Here is a 24,044-nt window from a genome sequence, read left to right on the forward strand (position 1 = left end):
CTCCTCCACCAGGTAAATAGCCACAACGATTATTGTAGGTAGAGGGAAAGAGAAAAGAATGTAGAAATCCATTCTGGGAGCAGAAATGGGGTTCATTTTAAATATCTTTAACTCTTTCATGTATTATTTTAAAAAGATTTATTTTTTATGTGCATGTATGTGCCTCTGTGGGCTTATGTGTATCACATGTGTGCAGTGCCGTTGAGACCAGAGTAGGGCATGGAGTCTCCTAGAACTGGAGTCACAGGTGGTTGTGAGTTACTGGATGTGGGTTCTGGGAACCAATCTGAGTTTGCTCTTCACTGCTAAGCCAGCTCTCCAACCCCACCATTTATTTTCTTTGTGATGACAGCATTTAGAACTTTGCACATCATCTCTTTCTGGTATTGGTTTTTGGCCACATGATGTTTCCCAAGGTGGGATGAAAACAGAAATCTCTTGGGCAGTGGCCATAGGGATTTCATCTTCATTCCCCCCCCCCCCCTTCGTAAGTGGCCATAGGGATTTCATCTTCATTCCCCCCCCCTCGTAAGTGGCCATAGGGATTTCATCTTCATTCCCCCCCCCCTCGTAAGTGGCCATAGGGATTTCATCTTCATTCCCCCCCCCCTCGTAAGTGGCCATAGGGATTTCATCTTCATCCCCCCCCCCTTCGTAAGTGGCCATAGGGATTTCATCTTCATCCCCCCCCCCTCGTAAGTGGCCATAGGGATTTCATCTTCATCCCCCCCCCCTTCGTAAGTGGCCATAGGGATTTCATCTTCATCCCCCCCCCCTTCGTAAGTGGCCATAGGGATTTCATCTTCATCCCCCCCCCTTCGTAAGTGGCCATAGGGATTTCATCTTCATCACCCCCCCTTCGTAAGTGGCCATAGGGATTTCATCTTCATCCCCCCCCCCTTCGTAAGTGGCCATAGGGATTTCATCTTCATTCCCCCCCTTCGTAAGTGGCCATAGGGATTTCATCTTCATTCCCCCCCCTTCGTAAGTGGCCATAGGGATTTCATCTTCATCCCCCCCCCTTCGTAAGTGGCCATAGGGATTTCATCTTCATCCCCCCCCCCTTCGTAAGTGGCCATAGGGATTTCATCTTCATCCCCCCCCCCTCGTAAGTGGCCATAGGGATTTCATCTTCATCCCCCCCCCTCGTAAGTGGCCATAGGGATTTCATCTTCATCCCCCCCGCTCGTAAGTGGCCATAAGGATTTCATCTTCATCCCCCCCCCTCGTAAGTGGCCATAGGGATTTCATCTTCATTCCCCCCCCCTTCGTAAGTGGCCATAGGGATTTCATCTTCATCCCCCCCCCCTTCGTAAGTGGCCATAGGGATTTCATCTTCATCCCCCCCCCTCGTAAGTGGCCATAGGGATTTCATCTTCATCCCCCCCCCCTTCGTAAGTGGCCATAGGGATTTCATCTTCATCCCCCCCCCTCGTAAGTGGCCATAGGGATTTCATCTTCATCCCCCCCCCCTTCGTAAGTGGCCATAGGGATTTCATCTTCATCCCCCCCCCCTCGTAAGTGGCCATAGGGATTTCATCTTCATCCCCCCCCCCTTCGTAAGTGGCCATAGGGATTTCATCTTCATCCCCCCCCTTCGTAAGTGGCCATAGGGATTTCATCTTCATCCCCCCCCTTCGTAAGTGGCCATAGGGATTTCATCTTCATCCCCCCCCCCTTCGTAAGTGGCCATAGGGATTTCATCTTCATCCCCCCCCCTTCGTAAGTGGCCATAGGGATTTCATCTTCATCCCCCCCCTTCGTAAGTGGCCATAGGGATTTCATCTTCATTCCCCCCCTTCGTAAGTGGCCATAGGGATTTCATCTTCATTCCCCCCTTCGTAAGTGGCCATAGGGGTTTCATCTTCATCCCCCCCCTTCGTAAGTGGCCATAGGGATTTCATCTTCATCCCCCCCCCTCGTAAGTGGCCATAGGGATTTCATCTTCATCCCCCCCCCTCGTAAGTGGCCATAGGGATTTCATCTTCATCCCCCCCCCCCCTTCGTAAGTGGCCATAGGGATTTCATCTTCATCCCCCCCCCCTCGTAAGTGGCCATAGGGATTTCATCTTCATCCCCCCCCCCTTCGTAAGTGGCCATAGGGATTTCATCTTCATCCCCCCCCTTCGTAAGTGGCCATAGGGATTTCATCTTCATCCCCCCCCTTCGTAAGTGGCCATAGGGATTTCATCTTCATCCCCCCCCCTTCGTAAGTGGCCATAGGGATTTCATCTTCATCCCCCCCCCCCTTCGTAAGTGGCCATAGGGATTTCATCTTCATCCCCCCCCTTCGTAAGTGGCCATAGGGATTTCATCTTCATTCCCCCCCTTCGTAAGTGGCCATAGGGATTTCATCTTCATTCCCCCCTTCGTAAGTGGCCATAGGGATTTCATCTTCATCCCCCCCCCTTCGTAAGTGGCCATAGGGATTTCATCTTCATTCCCCCCTTCGTAAGTGGCCATAGGGATTTCATCTTCATCCCCCCCCTTCGTAAGTGGCCATAGGGATTTCATCTTCATTCCCCCCCTTCGTAAGTGGCCATAGGGATTTCATCTTCATTCCCCCCTTCGTAAGTGGCCATAGGGATTTCATCTTCATCCCCCCCCCCTTCGTAAGTGGCCATAGGGATTTCATCTTCATCCCCCCCCCTTCTTAAGTGGCCATAGGGATTTCATCTTCATTCCCCCCCTTCGTAAGTGGCCATAGGGATTTCATCTTCATTCCCCCCTTCGTAAGTGGCCATAGGGATTTCATCTTCATCCCCCCCCCCTTCGTAAGTGGCCATAGGGGTTTCATCTTCATCCCCCCCCCCTTCGTAAGTGGCCATAGGGATTTCATCTTCATTCCCCCCTTCGTAAGTGGCCATAGGGATTTCATCTTCATTCCCCCCTTCGTAAGTGGCCATAGGGATTTCATCTTCATCCCCCCCCCCCTCGTAAGTGGCCATAGGGATTTCATCTTCATCCCCCCCCCCTTCGTAAGTGGCCATAGGGATTTCATCTTCATCCCCCCCCCTCGTAAGTGGCCATAGGGATTTCATCTTCATCCCCCCCCTTCGTAAGTGGCCATAGGGATTTCATCTTCATCCCCCCCCTTCGTAAGTGGCCATAGGGATTTCATCTTCATCCCCCCCCTTCGTAAGTGGCCATAGGGATTTCATCTTCATCCCCCCCCCTCGTAAGTGGCCATAGGGATTTCATCTTCATCCCCCCCCTCGTAAGTGGCCATAGGGATTTCATCTTCATCCCCCCCCTCGTAAGTGGCCATAGGGATTTCATCTTCATCCCCCCCCCCCTTCGTAAGTGGAAGTCTTGCTCTCAAAGGTTGGCAGTGCTGGGAACGCACAAATGTTTGCCACCGAGCAGAGGCTGGTGACAGTGGCAGATCTCCATGTCCCCTTCCTTCTGTGGCTCCTTTGGCCCCTGCCTGGATGGAAGGAATTGTGGTGTTGTCTCTGGAAATAAATATTTTTTGTTTGAGAAATTAAGAAAAGCATTTGTGTAATTTACCCAGGACTGCCAAGCTTAGGCGGTACTGTGGCCATCTGCTTTTCAACTTTCCACCCAGTCTCGTGCCAAGCAGGGTTCCACAGGGGGTACAGTGCTCAGATCTAACACGCCATCACTTACTCTTGGACGTGTGTGTGTGTCTAAGTGTTTCTATCGCTCGATGAAACACTATGGCAAAAAAGCAACTTGGGGAGGAAGGGATTTATTTGGTTTATACTTCCATATCACTGTTCATCATCCAAGGAAATCAGGACAGGAACCTGGACACAGGAGCTGCAGCAGAGGCCATGGAGTGGTTTTGCTCACTGGCTTTCTCCTCATGGTTTGCTTGGTCTGCTTTCTTATAGAACCCTGGACCACCAGCCCAGGGATGGCACCACCCACAATGGTCCCATCAATAACTAATTAAGAAAATGCCTCACTGCTGGATCTTATGGAGGCTTGTATTAGTCAGGGTTCTCTAGAGTCACAGAACGAATGTCTGTCTGTCTGTCTGTCTGTCTGTCTGTCATCTATCAAGGGAATTTATTAGCACTCCAGCTAATCCAACAATGACTGGTTGAGAATAGAAACTCCAAGAATCTTTGAGTTGCTCAGCTCCACAAGGCTGGGTGTCTCAGCTGGTCTTCTGTAGGCTAGAACCTCAGCAAAGCAGGCTCTGTGCCAGTGAATGAATGGATGTTCTAGCAAGGCAAGGGGAGACAGGCAAAGAGAAAAACCTTCCTTCTTCTGTGTTCCAGTGTAGGCTTCCAGTAGAAGGTGAGGCCCATATTAAAGGTATGTCTTCCCACCCCAAAACTAGCTCAAATGAGTGTTTCTTCCTTCTTCAAAGGTCCAGATTGGAAGTGCATTCACCCACTTCAAATCAAGCAGGAAATCTCTCACAGGTGTGCTCTCTATTTCTGGATTATAGTTCATCCCAAATTTAGTCAAGTGGACCACCAAGAATAGCCATCACAAGGCATTTTCCCAACCGAAGTTGCCTCCTTTCAGATAACTCTAGTTTGTGTGTAACTCCAGGAGAGATCCCATGAGGAGGCGATGGGTGCATTTTCTTAGTGTGTGAGGTTAATATCACAAAAGTCGTGTTTCAGCTCAGATAGTTCTTTAACATACTGATATATTTAATTCATTTCCATTTATATCTAAAACCACACACTTTATTCATTATGAGGTTCATTTATAATGGTAAAATGCATGAGATATCAGACAATCGGGAAGACTTTTAACATTAAGTTCTGTGATATATGTATGCATGCTTTCAAGTTTAATAGATTGAATTAAATGATAGTCACCAGGGAAATTTAGGAAGGAGAAAAGCATGAAAATTCCTGGTTCCTTTTTCTTGAGGCCTCATTAAGCCTATCTATAGTCACTTAATAGAATGTAATTGACTAATAGAATGGACTTTTAAGACATAGTTCACCTTCATTTTGATATTGATATTTAACTACTTTAAAGTTAATTATATTCAGACTGGAGAATGTATGGACTTTGGCCTCAAGCTTTAGTGTGTGTAGGACTCTCCTGGTCTGCCTGTTGTTAATGACATTTACACATCCCAGGCCCCAGGCCCCAGGCTTGTGGATGAGACACAGAACTCATCATTGTCAATATAAACTGCAAATGATTTTAATTTAGAATCAAGTGTTTTTTCTTTTTCTTTTTTCTTTTCTTTCTCTGGTTTTTTTTTTTTTAGGAAGGATTTGGCTCTTGCAGCTCAGGCTGGTTAAGGCTGTAATCCTCCTGCCTCAGCCTCCAATTTAGCATTATAAACATGTACTATCAAGCCAGGCTTGTTTTCTTTCATATTTGTGTGGGTGTGTGTGTTTGTATTTTTGAGTGTATGTGGACTCATGTCTGGGGCAGGGCATGTTTGGCCTGGTACATGCCTGGATATCAGAGATACCTTGGGGGACTTGGTTCCATCCAAGATCAATCTCAGATAGTCAAGCCTAACAAGTACTTTTCCTTTCTAAGCCACCTCATTAGCCAGTTGTACCTTTTTGTTTTAAATTTCCCTTACTTATTGTATAGGGTGTGTGTGTGTGTGTGTGTGTGTGTGTGCGCGTGCGCGCGCGCGTGTGTAGGTCAGAGGATAACTTGCAGAATTTGATTCTTTCTTTCCAACAGTGGGACCTGGGGACGGAATCAAGCGTGGTGGTAAGAGCCTTTGCTGAGCCTCCTGCTCCCTGATTTGCTTTGTGGGAGCATTGTTTGTCCTGATTGAGGCTAAGAGTCTCAGTGTTTCAGTCCTCTTGGCCACATGTCCAGACTTTGCAGTATCTTTTATTCTCTTTTCCTGACAGAATCACTTGCTCACTACCAAGTGGCCCATGAGAAGGGGGAAAGAGGACTTAGGGAAGGAGGGAGGAGAAAGGTCATGGATACATGGACTTCAGTTAGTCCCACTCCTGCTCTCACTACCATAACCCACTGCAGTCATCGTTCGCCACCTCCCTTAGATTCCCCCCTCAACTCCTGTCACCTACAAACATACATTTATAAATACACACATATAAACATACTCTTTTTATCTAGCTTCCGTACATGAGACAAAATGTAGTATTTGTCTTTCTGAGTTTGGTTTATTTTACTTAACACAATTATTTCCAGTTGCATCAACTTTTCTTGCAAATTTCATGCCTTCCTTTTATTTACAGCTATATAAAATGCCATTGTATACACAGCACATCTTTATGTGTTCCTTGTTAGTGGACAGCTAGTCTGGCTGTTTCTTGACTGCTATAAACAGGGTGTGCAAGGATCTCTGTGCTTTGCCGATTCAGGAATCTTTGGGATATATACCCAGAATTGTACCATTTTCATTTTTTTGTTTGATTTTGTTTTTCAAGACAGGGTTTCTCTGTAGCGTTGGGGCCTGTCCTGGAACTAGCTCTTGTAGACCAGGCTGGCCTTGAACTCACAGAGATCCGCCTGCCTCTGCCTCTTGAGTGCGGGATTAAAGGCGTGCGCCACTACCACCCTGCTTACCATTTTCATTTTTTAAGGAATTTCCACAGTGGCTGCACAGATTTAAACTCTCACCAGACATGGATATCAGTCTGCCTTTTCCTACGTCTTCACCAGCGCTTGTTTTCATTTATTTTTTATGATACCCATTCTGACCAGGGTTAGGTGGACTCTGAAGGTATTGACTGATGAGCTTTTGCATGCTTGAAGTCTTTTATTTTGGAGTGACTGCAAGAGTCATTAGGGAAGTAAACTTAAACAAATGACTGGTACCCTTCCTCTAGGAGGCTTCATAATACAGTTCCAAGTCTTGTCAGCTTCCCGTGGATAGCTGTGCAGGGACCTGTGTCCTGCAGAAGCTGGCTGGCTGGAATCCTGCCACACCCTTCTGGGTACTGCCTGAAGTCAAGAGGCAGGTATTAGTCGACTCTGACTCTGCGTGTCTAGTGCCTTTTTCAGTATGTGGGGTAGAGAAAGCTGAGGCTGTTGAATGAATGCGTTCAGAAGGTTGTATGGGTCCCAGGTTGAGGCTCTGGCCAAGGGAAAGGCTTTGCTCCTGTCTTTCACCCTTGCTGTCCCTAGTGTCTGACATGCTCATGCTTCCTTCCCTGCTCACCACTAGGTCTGGAGGCCTTTCTGCTTCCTCCCACTCCTTCCTTCTCAGTGAGGTGTTGTTCAGGGATCAACATTAGCCTCTTAGTACCCCTCCCTTGCTTACAGTAGATATTTCACATGAACTTTATGGAGAAATGAAAAGAAATTTATATTTGGAAAACTTCTGTTTTGTTCCTTGCATCATTTAATGAAAATGGTTTTCTTTATATGATAAGAATACTTGTGTCGTGGTGAAAATGGTCATCATGGCATTGTACACAGAATTATGATTTCCAGTTAAGTTCTTCAGTCAAATATTGACCAAATTGCCTGGTCCTCCTTGGGGTGACAACTCTGTTTCATTTGACAGGTGACATGGGAGCTGACTTTTGTGGTCTGTATTACAATAGTTCATATTTCAGCAGCCTGTGGCCGCTTCTGTGATGTGCTGTGCAGGGCACTAGATCATGTGATCACCATTGCATGTGTAATGGTGTTCTGTGGACCAGCTGCTGGGTCATGTCACCAGAGCAACTGAATTTGCTTGTCTGTGGCCAGCACCGTTCAGCTCTGAGCATCCTTCTGGCTCTCTCTCTCCCCATCGCCCTGCCCTGGGCCTGTGCATTCCTTCAGCAGGCTCACAGGGGGTCTTGTTCTTTAGCTTTTGTCAGTGAGCACTTGAATGGTGGGAAAAAGATCAAGTGCTTTCTTTGTTTTATATTTCCAAGTCCGCTTGGAATTGCTGGGTGCTGTGCACGTCCTTGGTCACAGTTGAGAGGAACGAAGGGAGAACCATTAGAGAGATGCTGGTCTTGGGCATGACCTAACTTGCTGCCGGCCATGTTCAGGTACTACAGTACTTTGCCCAGCTGTTTTTCAGGAGGAGACTGGTTCGGATTTGGAAATCAGGAGTCAGCATTGGTTGTGTCTGTCTTTGTTTACTGTCTAGACGTTAATGAGGCTACTTTAGGACTCACTTAGTCCTCAGATGAAATAATGATACGCTATGTAGCTATATAAAAAGCTTCAGAGGGCTCAAGGAGCTTTGAATTTTTGCAATAATCTCACTAATATCCATGTCATCCTCTGGTAGACTGGAGTCTGCATGAAGTAAACTACCTCTGTAAATTCCTTGCCTGAGGATTGAGTTCTAGTAGGACTGACTCTGAGATTTCTGGTCATCACTGCATACTATTTCTGCCCCTAAAATCAGCAAAAAGAAAATGGCCCCTATCTGGAGCTTGGAATGTGAGATTTTATTTTTTATTTTTTGTTACCTTTGAAAACTTTGAATTTTGAAGGTCACTTCAAGGTTAAGGTGTAGATGTTTGCTGAAGTTGCATACTTGGTTTTTCAAGACTCACATCCTCTCCTTCCTACTTTAAGGGCTTCTATCACATGACTGATTCTGCTCTGCCATGCCCTTCCCCTAAGCTCCCATGGACTTTCATATGTTCAGTTTCCTTCTCTATAATACATCTTCCTTCCTTGTCCATATGATAGAGTTTTGCTCAGCGTTTCATACCACTTTTCATGCCCTCGACCCCCAGGAGCCCAGTGACTTGACTGTGCCATCGTGTGACATTGTGCATCCTGTCTATGAGCCCAGGCATCCTGAGACACTCATGGTTGTTGGAATGACCCGCACAGGAAGTTTGGAAGCACCTGATGAGTTAGATCTTGCATTAGTTTTATCCACTGCCATTTTCTGCTACAGTTCCTTTTTATATACTTTTTCTATACAGTTACTACTGGCTAGTTGCCCATTATTGCCCTAGAATATCCCGACAAAGGCAGCCGAGAGGAGAAAAGGGTTTTGATTTACAGTTCCAGAGCAGTAGAGTTCATTGACAACAGGCAAGGAAAGCCTGACAACAGGAGGAGCTGACTAACGACATTTTCATCCTCATAGAGGAAGTGAAGACGGAGGGAACAGGAGGTGGGGCTATGCTCTAAAGCCTCCAAATCTGCCCCATCCTTCATCCAGCTAGACTCCAACTTGCACAGGGTTCACAAGCTTCTGAGATAGCACCACCGGCTGAGGACCAGGTATCAGATGCAGGGGCCGTGGGAAGATTCCTCAGTCAGATCAGCACAGTGACTGTTTCCACTCACGAGAGTGGGTGGCCGTCCATTTGGCTCCTTCCAAGCATGTAACATTTTGGAATTGAGTTTCTAACACATGAGTTGGGGGGGGGGCACATTCAAACCATAGCAGTGTGTGATATTGAGTAGCTGTACACTTCAGTGCTGGGATTGAGCCCCTGTGCTGAGTATGCTGGGTAAGTGCTCTGCCTAGGGGCACCTTAGCCCCTGCCTTTGCTCGTCCACATGTGTTTAGATCCTCCACACTGTCTTCATCAGGCTGTTGGACCCACGTTCTCAGACGTCTTTGTCTTAGTCGATAGGGATTGTCTGAATATATATGTTTTATAAGTTTTATCTTAGCCCTGGAAGTACAATACAAATAATGAGATTTAATAGTAAGAAAAGGAATCTGAAGTTCTTTTTAATTTATAGTAGATAATTATTCTAAAATATTATATTAATTAGTAGGAAATAATGAAACCTAAACTTTATTGGATAACTTTACTTGTATATTGAGTATATTACAAATTGGTTTTGTTGTTATTGTTTTGTTTTTTGAGACGGGATTTCTTTGCATAGCCTTGGCTATCCTGAAAGCTCTGTAGACCAGGCTGGCCTTGAACTCACTGAGATTCACTTGCCTCTGCCTCCCAAGTGCTAGGATTAAAGGTGTGCACCACCAGCACACAACTTTTTAAAAAAATGATTTATTTATTTTTATGTTATATGAATTGTTTTTCTTTTTTGTACTTAAGTTCTTTCTGGTGTGTGGTATTGAGGTGCTAGAACTTTCCCCAGTTATTTTCTGTACACAGTTCTCCCGAGAGCCTCGATGTAGTCCTGGGTTCACAGATGCGACACGTGGATATTGTTATCACATGATATCATATCATGTCTCATAATAAAACTCACTAAAATTTAATTGAAAATTTGTGGGTTTTAGAACTAAAGAAAATGCCTCTCACAGTGTTTATGGATTTTGTACCTCTGAAGTTTCAGGTGATCCTCACTTTAAACTATGAAGTCATGTGTCCTTTGCTGTCCCTTTCAAACAGGTACCAGGTGCTTGCCTTTGCGACGGATGCAGACAAGAAGCAGGAGACGGAACAGCAAAAGCTTGGTTCTGGAAAAAGACTAGTTGTAAGACTTTTAATATATAAAGATTTCAATAATGCCATATATAATCATATTTGTTAGAGAATTCTTGGAAGAAAATAAAAATTATATTTTGATAAGTTTTCTTTATGTAGTTCTACCAATGGCAAAGATCTGTTGCTGAGCTGTGGAGCATGTTCCTCTGCATGCCATGATGTCCCGGAACACAGGTAGCCCCACCACCCTGTGGATGGCTAGACAGCGTCGCTTTCAACTGAAGAGACTGTAAACCAGCACAAAATTAATTCCAAACACCTGTTTAAATTGTCTATTTTTCATCTTTTTCTTCCTTCCTTCCTTCCTTTCTTCCTTCCTTCCTTCCCTCCCTCCCTCCTTCCCTCCTTCCCTCCTTCCCTTCCTTCCTCCTTCCTTGCTTCTTTTCTTCCCTCTCCCCCACCTCTCTTGGCTTTAAAATCTTTATTTTCCACTGAACTAGAAACTGTGAAAACTTACATATTAATAAGGTCAGTACTAAATAGAGTCAACAGGTTGTATGTGTATATTCACACACACACACACACACACACACACACACACACACGTACATACACACACACCAGGACTTTGAAAGGAGCAGGGGAGGGGTTGGAAGGAAGAGTTGGGGGTCAGTGAAAGGATATAGGTACAGAACACATATGTGAAATTAAAATAAAAACAGGTGAATTTCTAGATGCATATGACCAACCCATGTTAAATCAAGATGAAGCATTTTTTTTACTTTTTAATTGAAAGTAAATTTTTTTAAACATATAGTCTGATTATGTCTTTCCCTCCACTTACTTCTCCCAGATCCTCCCCACTTCTCCACCCACCCAAATCTACACCCTTTGTCTCTCTTATTAGAAAACAAACAGGCATTCAAAATAGTAATAAAAAATAAAAATAAATAAGATAAAATAAACAGGACAGAACAAACAGGAAAAATAGTAAAAAACACAAGAAACCCATAAAAACAAAATCAAAAACCATAATATATAAACAAGAGATCCATAAAGCGAGGGGAAAAGTAAAGCTCAAATAGAGCCTATGAGACAAAGATCCCTCCAGAAACGCTACTGAGCTTGCTTTCTATTGGCCATCATTGCTGGGCGTGGAGCCTGGCCTTAACTGTGACTTATATACCCAGTGAAACTCCAGTGGAGAAAACGGAGCTTTTCCTTTTAGGTGGTTTGGCCATTGGAAATTGCCTCTGGGATAGGGATGGGGGCTGTATCTGCTTCCCTTCCCAGCAATGGGCTCCATCTGGCTCAGACGTGTGCAGGCTCTGCATGTGTGTGTGTGTCCATCCTGCCATGTTTGGAGCACTTTGTTTCTCGGTGTCCTCCTCCTCTCTGGCTCTTACACTCTGCCTCCTCTTCCTTGTGTTTCTCTGAGGCCTGAGGGGAGGGTTGATGGAGACATCCCAGTTAGGACTGAGTGCTCCAAGGTCTCGCACTCTCTGCATATTGTCCAGCTGGGGGTTTCTGTGTTTGTTTTGTCTGCTGCGGGAGGACGCTTCTCTGATGATGGCTGAGAACATCGATCTATGAGTCTAACAGTGCCTTCGGCAGAACAGCAATATAAAAACAGTGTGTTCCTTGTCATTTTCACACATGTGTGTTTTCTGGTCACACCCTTTTTTCCAGGCTCATCACCACCCACTCCTGTTAACCCTCCTCCTCCACCCCATGTTCTTACCTCACTATCACGCTTTGTAAAAGCCTCTTTAAAAAGAAATTCTGTACATTTATTTATGTATTAACTTACTTACTAAGTTTGTGTTCGCCAGACCCATGTGTGCCTGTGTGTTTATGTGTGTGTGTGTCTGTATTTGTGCATACACACATGCGTGTTTGTGTATCTGCCAGGGGACAGCTTACTGAGTTGGTTCTCTCCTTCAATTATGTCCTAGGAATGATTACAGATCTCCATGCTTGGGAGCAAGCTTCTTTATCCCCTGAGCCATTTTGCTGACCCAGAAAAACATCTCTTCAGTATGAAATTTTTATACCTTATATTTCTCTGTTCATACAAGTTTTCCTTGACTTAACTTTTAGGCTTTTTTCCCCCTTAAACATTTATTTTGAGCAGTTCAGATTCTGGCATCTTTCTCCCTTTCTCTTCTCCTTTCTCCCTTTTATGTCTCTCAGATTTAGTACTTGTTGATCTCCTGCATCTGTGAATGTACAATTTTCATAAAAAAATGGGCCATCAATCCTTTAGATATTTTGTGCACATCTCTCTCTCTTTCCTATGGAGTACTCTAATTATACATGTACTTAACTTGCTAAAGACTTCCCCACAGCTCACAGATCTTTCTTTTCATTTTGTTCAATTAATTAACTATTTTGCAATGGCAAAGACTGTGCCCTGGGCCTCAGACAGCTTTTTACCATCCAGTGATTTCATTTCCCATTAAAAAGTCATTTATTCTTGCTCTTTCATTTGGGCTAATTTTTATTGCTGTAATCATGACCACTAATAACTTCTCTCTGGTGGAATGCCACTCATTTGGTATAGATTTTGTTTCTGTGAATTCAGTTTGAACGTTTGCATCTCCAGTATTTTCATATAACTTTTTGAAGATAGAAAGTTATAATATTTAATATCTTGTTTTTCTAATTCTTAACATCTGTATCAGTTTTGAGTTAGTTTTAGTTGATTTATTTCTCTTCATTGTAAATCACATTTCCTGTTTGATTTTATTTGCATGACTGTTAATTTAAAAGTTATTAGATGTCAGATATAGTCAATTTTATTTTATTGCATTTTAGATATTTTTTAATTATTACAGGCTAAGCTTTGTCCGGGGACACAGTTGTTTGAAAACAGTTTGATCTTTTTGAACATTGTTTTAAAGATTTATTAGGTGGAGAAAAACTACTTATTGTATGGCTTATTTTCCCCAGTCATGAGACCAGATCCCTCTGTGTGCCCCACCAGTGCCCCGGGGCTACAAACTTTTGAGCACAGATTCAGTTCTGTGTGGATATTGGGCACTGCTACCTGGAGTCCTGGGGGAGGGTTCCCTGGCCTTCCCTAGTTTCTTTCTGAAATATACTGATGAATTCTCAGTATTCACTCAGAGGTGAACTTTCTATACGTCTCCCAGGGTTGGTCTCCTCATTGAATGTGTTGTCAACTCTAACTGCCTTGGTTTCTCTGGCCTCTGAATTCATCTTCTCAGTTCAGTAAGTTTGCTATGCTCTGGCTCCATCCTCCCTGAACTCTGCTCTGAAAGAGCTCTTGTGTGACTGGAGGTGCTGTTTTTGTTTTGTGTATAAGGCATTATCATTATTCTTATTGTCTTACAAACCACTGTTTTATGTGTTCTCTGCGATTTATGCTTGTTTCAGGCAAGATACTGAATCCTATCATGTTGTCCCATCTTGGTTGGAAGTGGGGGAGTTTACAAATTAATATTCTTGGTAAGCTTAGGCTCTGTGCTGTTTCCCTGTGAAGTCAGACAATGATACTCAGTACCTAGGGAATGAAAGTATTTAATCCCAGATCTCAGATTATGGCCTGAGAAATGGTATTCTCAGCTATTCTGGATGAATCTTTATCTCTTAGTTATGTCCACACCAACCTGAGTTACACCCCACTGTCGTCAATATCAGACTTCTAGCTAATTGCAGTGTGAGGAGATGCAGTGCTCATGTGTCCACTGGCATCTGATGAAATGCTACTTGAATGATTCACTTCCTTCCCCACTTTCCTTTTTCCTTTCCTCCTTTTCTCCTTTCTGAGACCAGATTTTACTCTCCTTTAACTCCCGACATTCTCTGGCCAGCCTGGCGAGTGCTAGTGCCGTGGCTTGTACCACCGTGTCCAGCAGGGATGAGCACAGTGCTGCATCAGTTTGTGCCAATCGAACTCATCTCCCTGTCGTTACAGTGCTGCTTCTTTCCCACAGATGTTCTTTTGTGCACCTTGGCAACATCTCCCTTTCTGGCCAGACTCATTACTGCAGATTTTCATCAGCTGTTTTAATCCTAAAGGAGGTAGATTAATATCTAAAGTCATGGCTAAAAAGCCAGAAGGCCAACTATATCTTTAAAGTGATTCTTCACATTCTTTGGATTTATTCTTTACTTATGTAATGATAAAAATAAAATGGCACCATTCCCCTAGTGGCCTGTGGGCCATAAAAGGGGCAGCGGATCCCAGACAGGGAGCCACGTGGCCGGTGAGAGACCGTGATAGATAGGCATGTCATGCAGAGTGAGGTTGGATATTTGTTTAGTGGGTTGTGGAGGGGAAAGGGGAAGGGGAGAAAGGAGAAGGGCAGAGAGAGGCAGAGAGAGAGAGAAAGAGAACCAGAGGCAGGGGTGGGGTGGGGAGAGGAGCCATGGCAGCAGCTATCTCTTTGGGAGAGAGACAGAAAGGAAAGGGCTTGGGCTGCAGGCAGGAAGGAAGATCTGCCTGCCTTGGCAGAGAAAGGGGGAGGGGCAGAGCTTATCTCTTAAAGGGACAAGACAGACCACTATATTCCCATTTCTTTTTTATAATAAAAAGGCGGGAGGTTACACACAACAGGTTAAAGGATTGGGGCGGTGGATTCTCAAGACTAATTCCTGCTTATTTGTGGGCATCATCTTGAGGGGGGAACCTGAGAAGGCTGGGTGCTGGTAACATCCTGGCATAGCTGGTCTCTTTCCTCCTGTCTGGTGTTTGTGGTATGGAAATGTCTGATGTCTCTTACACCTGTTTAAGGTAATGGCAGAACAGAGGACAAAGTTAAGTTTAGGAAAAAAAATTTAGGATCAGGGAATTGAGAAGGGAGTATATCTGACCTGTTTAAGGTGGATTCTTCAATTCGGCTCCCTGGAACTCACAAGAATTCTTTGGGTTTGTGAAAACATAAGTTTTAGACATATGCATTGTATAAACAGCAGCATATTTATATCAGAATGACTGTGACAGATTTTTTTTTTTTGTACAATGAAAAGTATTTTTAAGACTATGGAAGGCAGTGTGAGAGAGATTTGATAACTTGTACCTGTTGATGCAGGAAGGAAGATCTGCCTGCCTTGGCGGTGTACAGGGGTGGGGGGTGGGCATGGCTTGTCTCTTAAAGGGACCCACCCTTACTTTTTTTTTTTTTTTGAGAAGGGGTCTAACGTAGTCTAGGCTGGCCTTAAACTTGCTATGTATCCAAGGTTATACTTAAACTCTTTAAATTTTTTTTCATGTGTATTTCAGGTTTGGGGCATTTTAATAACCCCCGTTACCCTCCCACTCCCTAACTGAAACATTTCACCCCAACATGGCTTCTCCTACTTGGGTATCTTAAGTCTTATTTGAACCTCCTGAGGTAATTGTGTTTGCTTGTGTGTTAGTGTGCTATTGCTGTGAAGAGACACCATGACCACAGCAACTATGGTAAAGAAAGCATTTAACTGGGGCTGGCATACAGTTTAGAGGTTTAGCCCATTATTGTTATGGCAGCATGCAGGCAGACGTGGTTCTGGAGAGGAAGCCGAGAGTTCTATTTCTGTGCTGCAGGCAGCAGGAAGAGACGGTGACACTGGGTCTGGCTTGAACATTTGTAACCTCAAAGCCTATCCCCAGTGACACACTTCCTCTGACAAGGCCACACCTACTCTAACAAAGCCACACATTTTAATGGTGTCACTCTCTGAGCCTATGGGGCCATTTCCATTCAGTCCACCACAGCTTGTATGAACTTGAGTGGGGATTTACAGAAACGTGGGTAACTTAGCAGAGTCTACACCATGAACGATGAGTAGCTCTCAGTAATTGCCATCGTCCTGCAGTGCACATGTGCAGTGCGCGTGTGCAGTGCGTGTATGGGGGATGAGAGCCCTTTATTCACGCATGGCAGAGGGCGACAGGCCTGATCTGAGGTCGCTGTTGTGCAGGTAGACATAGCCACAGTGAGTTCTAGAGTGCAGTGGCCCTGCATGTCCAGAAGGCATCTTACATGCCCTTCCTCCCCAGTATCGAGTTCTTATATCCTTTCCCCTCTCTCTTCCTGAGGATCCTTTGGCTTTGGAAGAGTAATACAGATGTCCCCACTTAAGGCCAGCATCCCAGAGTTGTAGTGGGAGCTGTGGGGCTGCGTTCCTGCCACCCAGCTCCCAGCCGCCTGGCTAGCTTATGCCCCAAAATAACAACACACAAATTGTATTCTTTTAAACACTGCTTGGCCCATTTCTATTAATGTGTGTAGCACCACGAGGTGGTGACTTACCAGGGAGATTCTAGCCTACGTCCATCTTGGGTCGGAGCTTCATGGCATCTGCCCCAGAGAGGAGAGCTATCAAGTCTGAGCTCACTTCCTCTTCCTCCCAGCATTCTGTTCTGTTTACTCCACCCACCTAAAGGCTGGCCTATCAAATGGGCCAGGGCAGTTTCTTTATTAGCCAATGACCTTCCTCCATCACAGAGTCACTTATTCTCCACATTTATTTATTTATTTATTTATTTATTTATTTATTTATTTAAGATTTATGCCTCCTCCCCGCCACCGCCTCTCATTTCCCTCCCCCTCCCCCGATCAAGTCCCCCTTCCTCGTCTGCCCAAAGAGCAATCAGGGTTCCCTGCCCTGTGGGAAGTCCAAGGACCACCCACCTCCATCCAGGTCTAGTAAGGTGAGCATCCAAACTGCCTAGGCTCCCACAAAGCCAGTACATGCAGTAGGATCAAAAACCCATTGCCATTGTTCTTGAGTTTTCAGTAATCCTCATTGTCTGCTATGTTCAGCGAGTCCAGTTTTATCCCATGATTTTTCAGACCCGGGCCAGCTGGCCTTGTGTAGTAATAAGAGCGGCGGGGCTTTGTCCCCACACCCGGCCGCCTGCACGGCTAGCTTTACCCGAAATAATTACACGGAAACTGTATTCTTTTAAAAACTGCTTGGCCCTTTAGCTCTAGCCTTTACTGGCTAATTCTGATATCCGGATCAACCCATCTCTAATAATCTGTGAGCACCGGTCTTACTGGGAAGATTCTAGCCTACGTCCATCCTGGGTCGGAGCTTCATCGCGTGTGTCTGCCCGGGAGTGGGGCATGGCGTCTCTTCTGAGGCGTCTGCTCCTGAGAGGAGAGCTGTCGAGTCTGAGCTCACTTCCTCTTCCTCCCAGCATTCTGTTCTGTTTTCTCCACCCACCTGTGTTCTAACCTATGAGGGCCAGCCAAGCAGTTTCTTTATTTTTTTAACCAATGACCTTCCTCCATCAGCCTTGGTGAGTTCCTGATAGAACATCCCCATTGTCTCAGTGTGTGGGTGCACCCCTCCCGGTCCTGAGTTCCTTGCTCGTGCTCTCTCTCCATCTGCTCCTGATTTGGACCTTGAGATTTCAGTCTGGTGCTCCAATGTGGGTCTCTGTCTCTGTCTCCTTTCACCGCCTGATGAAGGTTAATATTCTGTTTGGGGTTGCTGTCCACACCCCCAAGACAGGGTTTCTTTGTATAACAGCCTTGGCTGTTCTGGAACTCGCTCTGTAAGCCAGGCTGGCCTCAAACTCACGGAGATCCGCCTGCCTCTGCCTCCCGAGCGCTGGGATTAAAGGCGTGCACTACCACCGCCAGGATCTTAGGAGCAATTAGAACCAGCGGTGGTTTGATGTCCCCGTAATGTCATGCCACAATTGCCTGGAGCCCATCTTGTCCGGGCATATCAGTGTTGTAACTGATGGGGTCCACTGAGGACTTCCCCAGCCACGAGCACCTGGCCTTAAACTCTCAGTCCTTCCGAATGCTGGAGTTATAGGCATGGGCCGCCATGCTCAGGCGGCTTCCCTTTTTACAGATTACTGGTGTTAGTTTAATCGATGCTCACTGAGCTGTTCACGTCTTGGTGTAGATATTGTCTTCTTGTGAAGCCATCCTCACGTGCATCCTTGTACATATATCAATTTAAAATGTTACCTCTTGCTGAACTCTTCTAAAAGCATTCTGCACGTACTTTCTGTCTATCCTTTCGTTGTTTTAAGAAGCCTCTACTGGAAACAGAGCATGCTCCACGGGAGTAGACCCTCCCCGGGTAGTTCCTAGTGTCGAGGAGCCAATCTGCCTGTGCTCCTGTCATCACTTGGTGACGACTCAGTGCAGGACTACACATGGATACATTTTAGAACTGTCTTTGTTGCAAAACATCATGTTTACAGCAATATTAACTATGGGTTTTATTGAGTATGATTTATTGGTTTGCAAGATAAACATAGCTTTAAAAGATTAAATTTGTTTTTACAATGATATATAAAACATGAACATGTATATGGATTGCCATGTGATGTTTTGATTAATGTGTACATTGTTTAATATTTAAATCTAAGAAATCAATCTCCAAAATTTATCATTTTTAATAAATATTTATTTTTATTGTATGGGCATGGGTATTTTGTCTGAATGTGCATCCATATACCACATGTGTGTCTGTGTGTGCCTGTGGAGGTCTGAAGAGGCCATCGTCCCCTGTAGGTAGAGCCCAATGGCTGTGAGTCACCATGTGGGGGCTGGGAACCTGACTCTGGTCCTCCACCTGCTGAGCCATCTCTCTAGCCACTGTCATTTCTGTACGGAGAGCACTCAGAACTTGTGCAGCCTTTTGTGTATATAGTATGTTATTGCATGTCAGTGCCCCCAACCACTCTTCCACTGCTCCATAGGTGACTTTGCTGATGCATGCTTTGGGATCGCTGAGTAGTTAATATCACTTGGTAAGGGATAGGATCAAACCTATAAAATACTAACTACAGTGATGGCAAGCAAGCCAGCCTCAAAACAAAACTAAGAAGTTAGACATCTTGGTTTGCTGTAAAGCAGTTTCTTCATTTTCGCTGATATGAAAGTGATGGGCACAGTAACAGCACCATCACTGCTGGCTTTTGCTTTGCAGGTGGACTGGACTCTGAACATCGGAGAGCAAGCTCTTGACATTTGTATCATCCCCTTTAACCAGTCAGCGTCTTCTGTTTTTGTGCTTGGTGAGAGAAACTTCTTTTGCCTGAAGGATAATGGGCAGATTCGATTCATGAAGAAGCTCGACTGTAGCCCCAGCTGTTTTCTCCCGTATTGCTCAGGTGAGTGCAAAGACTTTGTTATCCTTTCTGACTCTGTCGTATTCATACGTGCACACATCAGAAAATGCCACACCCAGACACATTTCAAACGTCTAGGAAAATAACTTTCTTCACTGTTCTATAGACGTTTGATAGAAAGCACACGTGGTCCTGCCAGCCCTTGACTCTGTAAGGTCCCTGTAGATGGGCTTCCAGCTCATACTGCTGTCCGTAATGCGACTATTCAAGAATCCTCCCATGAGAACGTCACTCTTTTCTAAGCAGAGCAATGCTGTCTAACAGGATGGCTTGCAATGACTGCCTGTCAATCATCAGTTTAGATGTGTGATATGTTAATAGAATTCAGACCTTCTAGATGAAATGCAAACACCTTGGCTGATATCTGCACTTCTGTCTTTGAAATGGTTTATTTCTTTTTTGCCAAGCTAAATATCTTATCACCTAAAATCTTTATGTGTTAAAACCAAGGTAATACAATTAGTGTGTGATAGTGAAGAGACCACAGCATACCACCCTTCTGAACGGCCCTTTTCGTACTTTCTTTCTGTATCTTCACCCGCAGTCTCTGAAGGCACAGTAAACACCCTGATTGGGAACCACGACCACATGCTGCATGTTTACCAGGACGTGACGCTGAAGTGGGCCACACAGCTCCCCCACGTTCCTGTAGCCGTCAGGGTGGGCTGCTTGCAGTAAGTGATTCAGTTTAATTGTATGGAAGGATTTTTGTTTAGTCTCATTTTTTAGCCCTGGCTGGCTTTGAACTCATGGCGCTCTTCCTTCAGCCACTGCACCTGGCTCTTACTAAATACCTTAGCCGAGGAGTTCTGTAGAATGTGGTTTTGCCGAAGTGTTGGAGTGTGACTGTTAATAGTAGAATTTTTTTGGAAAAGTATATAAAATTCCTTAATTAGCACCATTAATTATTTTCACTTAATATTTCTAAGAAGTTACTCCTTTAGAATTAAAGGCGAGTACTGTTGAAGACGACAGGAGATGCTTTTCCTGCTGGGTTATTTTCTTTAACGTGAAAACCAATGTCTTGCAGACTTTGCTTCCGTTTTGCTTGTGTCAGGTGGTGCCGAGTTGCCTTATGTTTGTGTGCTTAAACAGTTCAGAGTGTACGGCAATTTTTCACTTAAAACGAAAGAAAGATAAAATTACTATCAATATTAAACTCCTGGCACAGTTTGCCAGTGAGTAGGTCGTTAGCGTAAGAATTGAAATCCCGAAGTCCTCGAGCATCTCAGATCATGTGTCAGGTCTGAGGAGCTCAACTGGAGCCTCAAAACAGCTTCTCTAAAGTCTCCACGGAGCCTCAGACCCCTGTCATCTGCTCAGTAGAACGTTTACTGTGGAAGTTTCCAGTGATGCCCGGAGTGTCCGATGACGAACAAGGAGCTGGATGTTCACTGTTGGAGACAGTGAGGGGCACTTATGGTTGTATCAGTGATTAAGCTGTGGTGTGCACATTCCAAAACTGAAACCTGTGTCTTGAATATTAGTAGTGCATTATTTTATGCATATTGGTCTTCTGCCCCCATGCGTGTCTATATTGTGTGTGTGCCTGGTACCCAGGGAGGCTAGGAAAAGGTGTTGGATCCCATAGAACTGGAATTACTGATGGTTGTGAGTAACCATGTGGGTGCTAAGTATCAAACTCAGGTCCTCTCTTAAGAAGGCAGTGTTCTTAACTGCTGAGCCATCTCTAGCTCCAACACAGATCTTACCCATTTATCTATATCTGCCTGCCTGCCTGCCTGCCTATCTATCTATCTATCTATCTATCTATCTATCTATCTATCCTCTCTCTCTCTCTCTCTCTCTCTCTCTCTCTCTCTCTCTCTCTCTCTCTCAATGTCCCCCCTGGAGTAGGAGGCAAAGAGGACAGCAGACCTCTGGGACCCCTAACCTGGTCCTCGGGTCCTCTGCAGAGTTTGGTCATCTCTCCAGCTTCAGATTTGGAATGTTTTTATTGCCAACTTCAAATCATTTTACAGGTTTTGAGGCTCCCTGGAACTCACAAGCCATCCACATGCCTCTGCCTCCTGAGTACTGAGATTAATTATATGAGCTCATTGGAGACACTCACCTCTGACACGTCAGAGGGTTGACACAGGTGCTACCTGCATTCCCGAACTTGAAATGTGATCGAATCCTTCACAGTTTGCTGCATCCATGTCTGCAGGAGTGTCGTGTTCACTGAGTGTGGGTTGTGTTAAAAGAAAGTTACTTTAAAATATTAGAATATTGTTAACCAAGTTAAAGGCTCTTTCAGTGTTCAAACTTTAAATATTATCAAGTCTCAGAAAAAGCTGATTTCTTGTATTTTAGGAGAAAGGACAGTCATTTATTTGTAATTGCCATGCATTTAACAATAATCATAGTGTTTTTTTAGTACTGAAAGAATAAACTATTTGAAATTGGTTTTTGCAATGTCCACCAGATTTTGTTTTTAAGTTCATCCAACCAGATTCTCCAGACATTTTGCATCAAATTTAGTTAGAAGAATTTAGATCTGGAAAAACATCTTGCCAGCAGGGAAGCGTCAGTGGCTTCTCTTCCTGGAGACTAATTCTTACAGCAGTCCATAACTCATTCAAGAGCTCTTTGTTCTCTTTGGTCCCACAAGTGACCACTAGGTACAGAAAGGCAGATACACTGTGGTGGGTTTGTGGCCCACCTTGGCTCTCCAGGAGGGGGATGTCACTTTATTTTAATTTTAATATTTTATTTATTTACTTTTTGTGGTTTTAGAGATTAAATCTAGAGCCTTGTATATATTAGGCAGTCGTTCTGCCTCTGAGCTATACACCAGGCTAGGAGCCAATATCTTAATTTACTAAAAAATTTACTGATATATATATATATATATATATATATATATATATATATATATATGAGAACATATTGAACATAGGAGTTTGGTGGAAAGAGAAGTTATAGGTAGTTTATAACATGTACAAGACTTTCAAAAGTTACCTTTCTTCAGGCAATGCATATATTTTATGTACTTATACTTCAGAGAGAAGCCTCTATTTCTTGTAGCTTTTTAAAGATCATAATTCTAAGTAACAAAATGAAAAGTAGTTCCACTAATGTTTTTTATAATTTATACATAAAGTTGGAGATTTTAAAAATGTATTAAAATAAAAATTTTTTAAAATTAAAATGTTTTAAAATTAAAAAATGTATACCTTTATAGGATAAAAGCAGATTATGCCTGAAAGAATTGAATGACTTTTTCTTTTAGTGATTATGGGAAGGGCTGGCACAAGCAAATCCGTCTTGTTGGTGTAAGGCTTTGTGATGATGCATAGGCTGGTGTCAAACTTCTCCCATCTCAGCTTCCCCAGTGCTGGGATTACAGACAAGCAACACCATGCCCAGGATGCATTTGTGTCAGGGATGACAGCTTCCTACCTTTTCTGAACCGTGTTGTCTAGATGCATTGTTCAGGAACCTTCTCTGATTCATTCTCCATTGACCCACGATGACAGGCATTTTAGCTATTTTCCTATTGCTGTAATAAGATCAAGGCAACTATAAAAGAAAGCATTTATTTGCGGCTTATAGTTTCAGAGGGTTAGAGGCCATGACCATCATGGCAGGGATCATGGCTACAGGCAGGCATGTAGGCATATGCTGGGAACAGCTGCTGAGAGCTTACATCTTGATCCACAAGTGTGCGGCAAGACAGAGAGCTAACTGGGAAGCATAGCAGGATTTTCTTTTAGGCCACCAGCCAGCTCCCAAATCATGACATGGAGACTTATTATTTGCTTGGAATGCTCTGCCTAGCTTAGGCTCCTTTCTGGCTAGCTCTTTTAACTTAACCAGTTTCTCTTTATCTATCTTTTGTCTTGGGGCTTTAAGCTTTATTTCTATATATCTTACTTTTACTGCTACTCACATCTGCTGGCTGGCAGCTGCCTGGCTGACCCCAGGCATCTCCCTTGTTCTCTCCTCTCTTCTTTTCCTCTCTCATTCCTTTTTCTGTCTTCTCTCCTGCCAGGCAACCCTGCTTATCCCTCTCCCTAGCTATTGGCCGTTAGCTTTCTATTAGACTAATCAGGTGCCTTAGGCAGGCAAGGTGAAACAAAGGCAACACACCTTTTCATAATTAAACAAAGCATAAACAAAAGTAACACACCTTCACACAGTTAGAGTAATATTCCTCAGCATAAACAAATGTAACACATCTTTGCCCAATTAAAAATGTCTTCCACAACCGAATAGCATGGGTCTTTGAGATCTCAGAGTCTGCCCCAGTGACCCACTCACTTCCTTCCACAGGGCCACTCTTCCTAATCCTTCCTGAATAGCTCCATCAACTGTAGTCCAAGTATTCAACTATATGAACCTATCTGGGACATTTTCATTCAAGCTGCCACCCCAGGAAATGATTCATCCTGATTGGTGTGGTTTGATACTGCATTAATGGTGGGGATAAGTCACAGATGCCAGGAGTTAGCGACAGAAAAACCCTTTGGCGCAGTTCAGGCAACAGAGGTATAGAAGTGGCCCAGGTCACCCACTCTGCATGCTTTGTGGGTGATGCACTAGCATCACAGATACATTGTCCAATCTCTTTGCCAGGAACTGTACTTACACAGTGAAACCCTTTACCGAGGCAGTTCTCTGAAGGCTGGTAGCTTCCATTTTAAGTAGTTATAAGCTAGTTTAAGGAGCTA

The 24,044-nt window shown here is 44.2% G+C and overlaps 1 protein-coding gene across 4 annotated transcripts in view; it reads left to right on the forward strand.

The window, feature by feature from the left end:
• Positions 1–24,044, forward strand: part of Bbs9 (Bardet-Biedl syndrome 9) — a 426,448-nt gene that overhangs the window by 116,439 nt on the left and 285,965 nt on the right. For all 4 annotated transcript variants that reach the window (XM_041657113.1, XM_041657112.1, XM_041657114.1 and 1 more), the window contains exons 7-9: positions 10,221–10,305; positions 19,167–19,350; positions 19,913–20,042. In XM_041657113.1, the coding sequence (XP_041513047.1) occupies positions 10,221–10,305; positions 19,167–19,350; positions 19,913–20,042 (399 nt within the window). The remainder of the gene's footprint in view (positions 1–10,220; positions 10,306–19,166; positions 19,351–19,912; positions 20,043–24,044) is intronic.

This window comes from Microtus oregoni, unplaced genomic scaffold, assembly GCF_018167655.1.
Source record: "Microtus oregoni isolate MIOR12 unplaced genomic scaffold, Mior012 000008F_ref0000371, whole genome shotgun sequence".
In the NCBI taxonomy this organism is placed as follows: Eukaryota; Metazoa; Chordata; class Mammalia; order Rodentia; family Cricetidae; genus Microtus; species Microtus oregoni.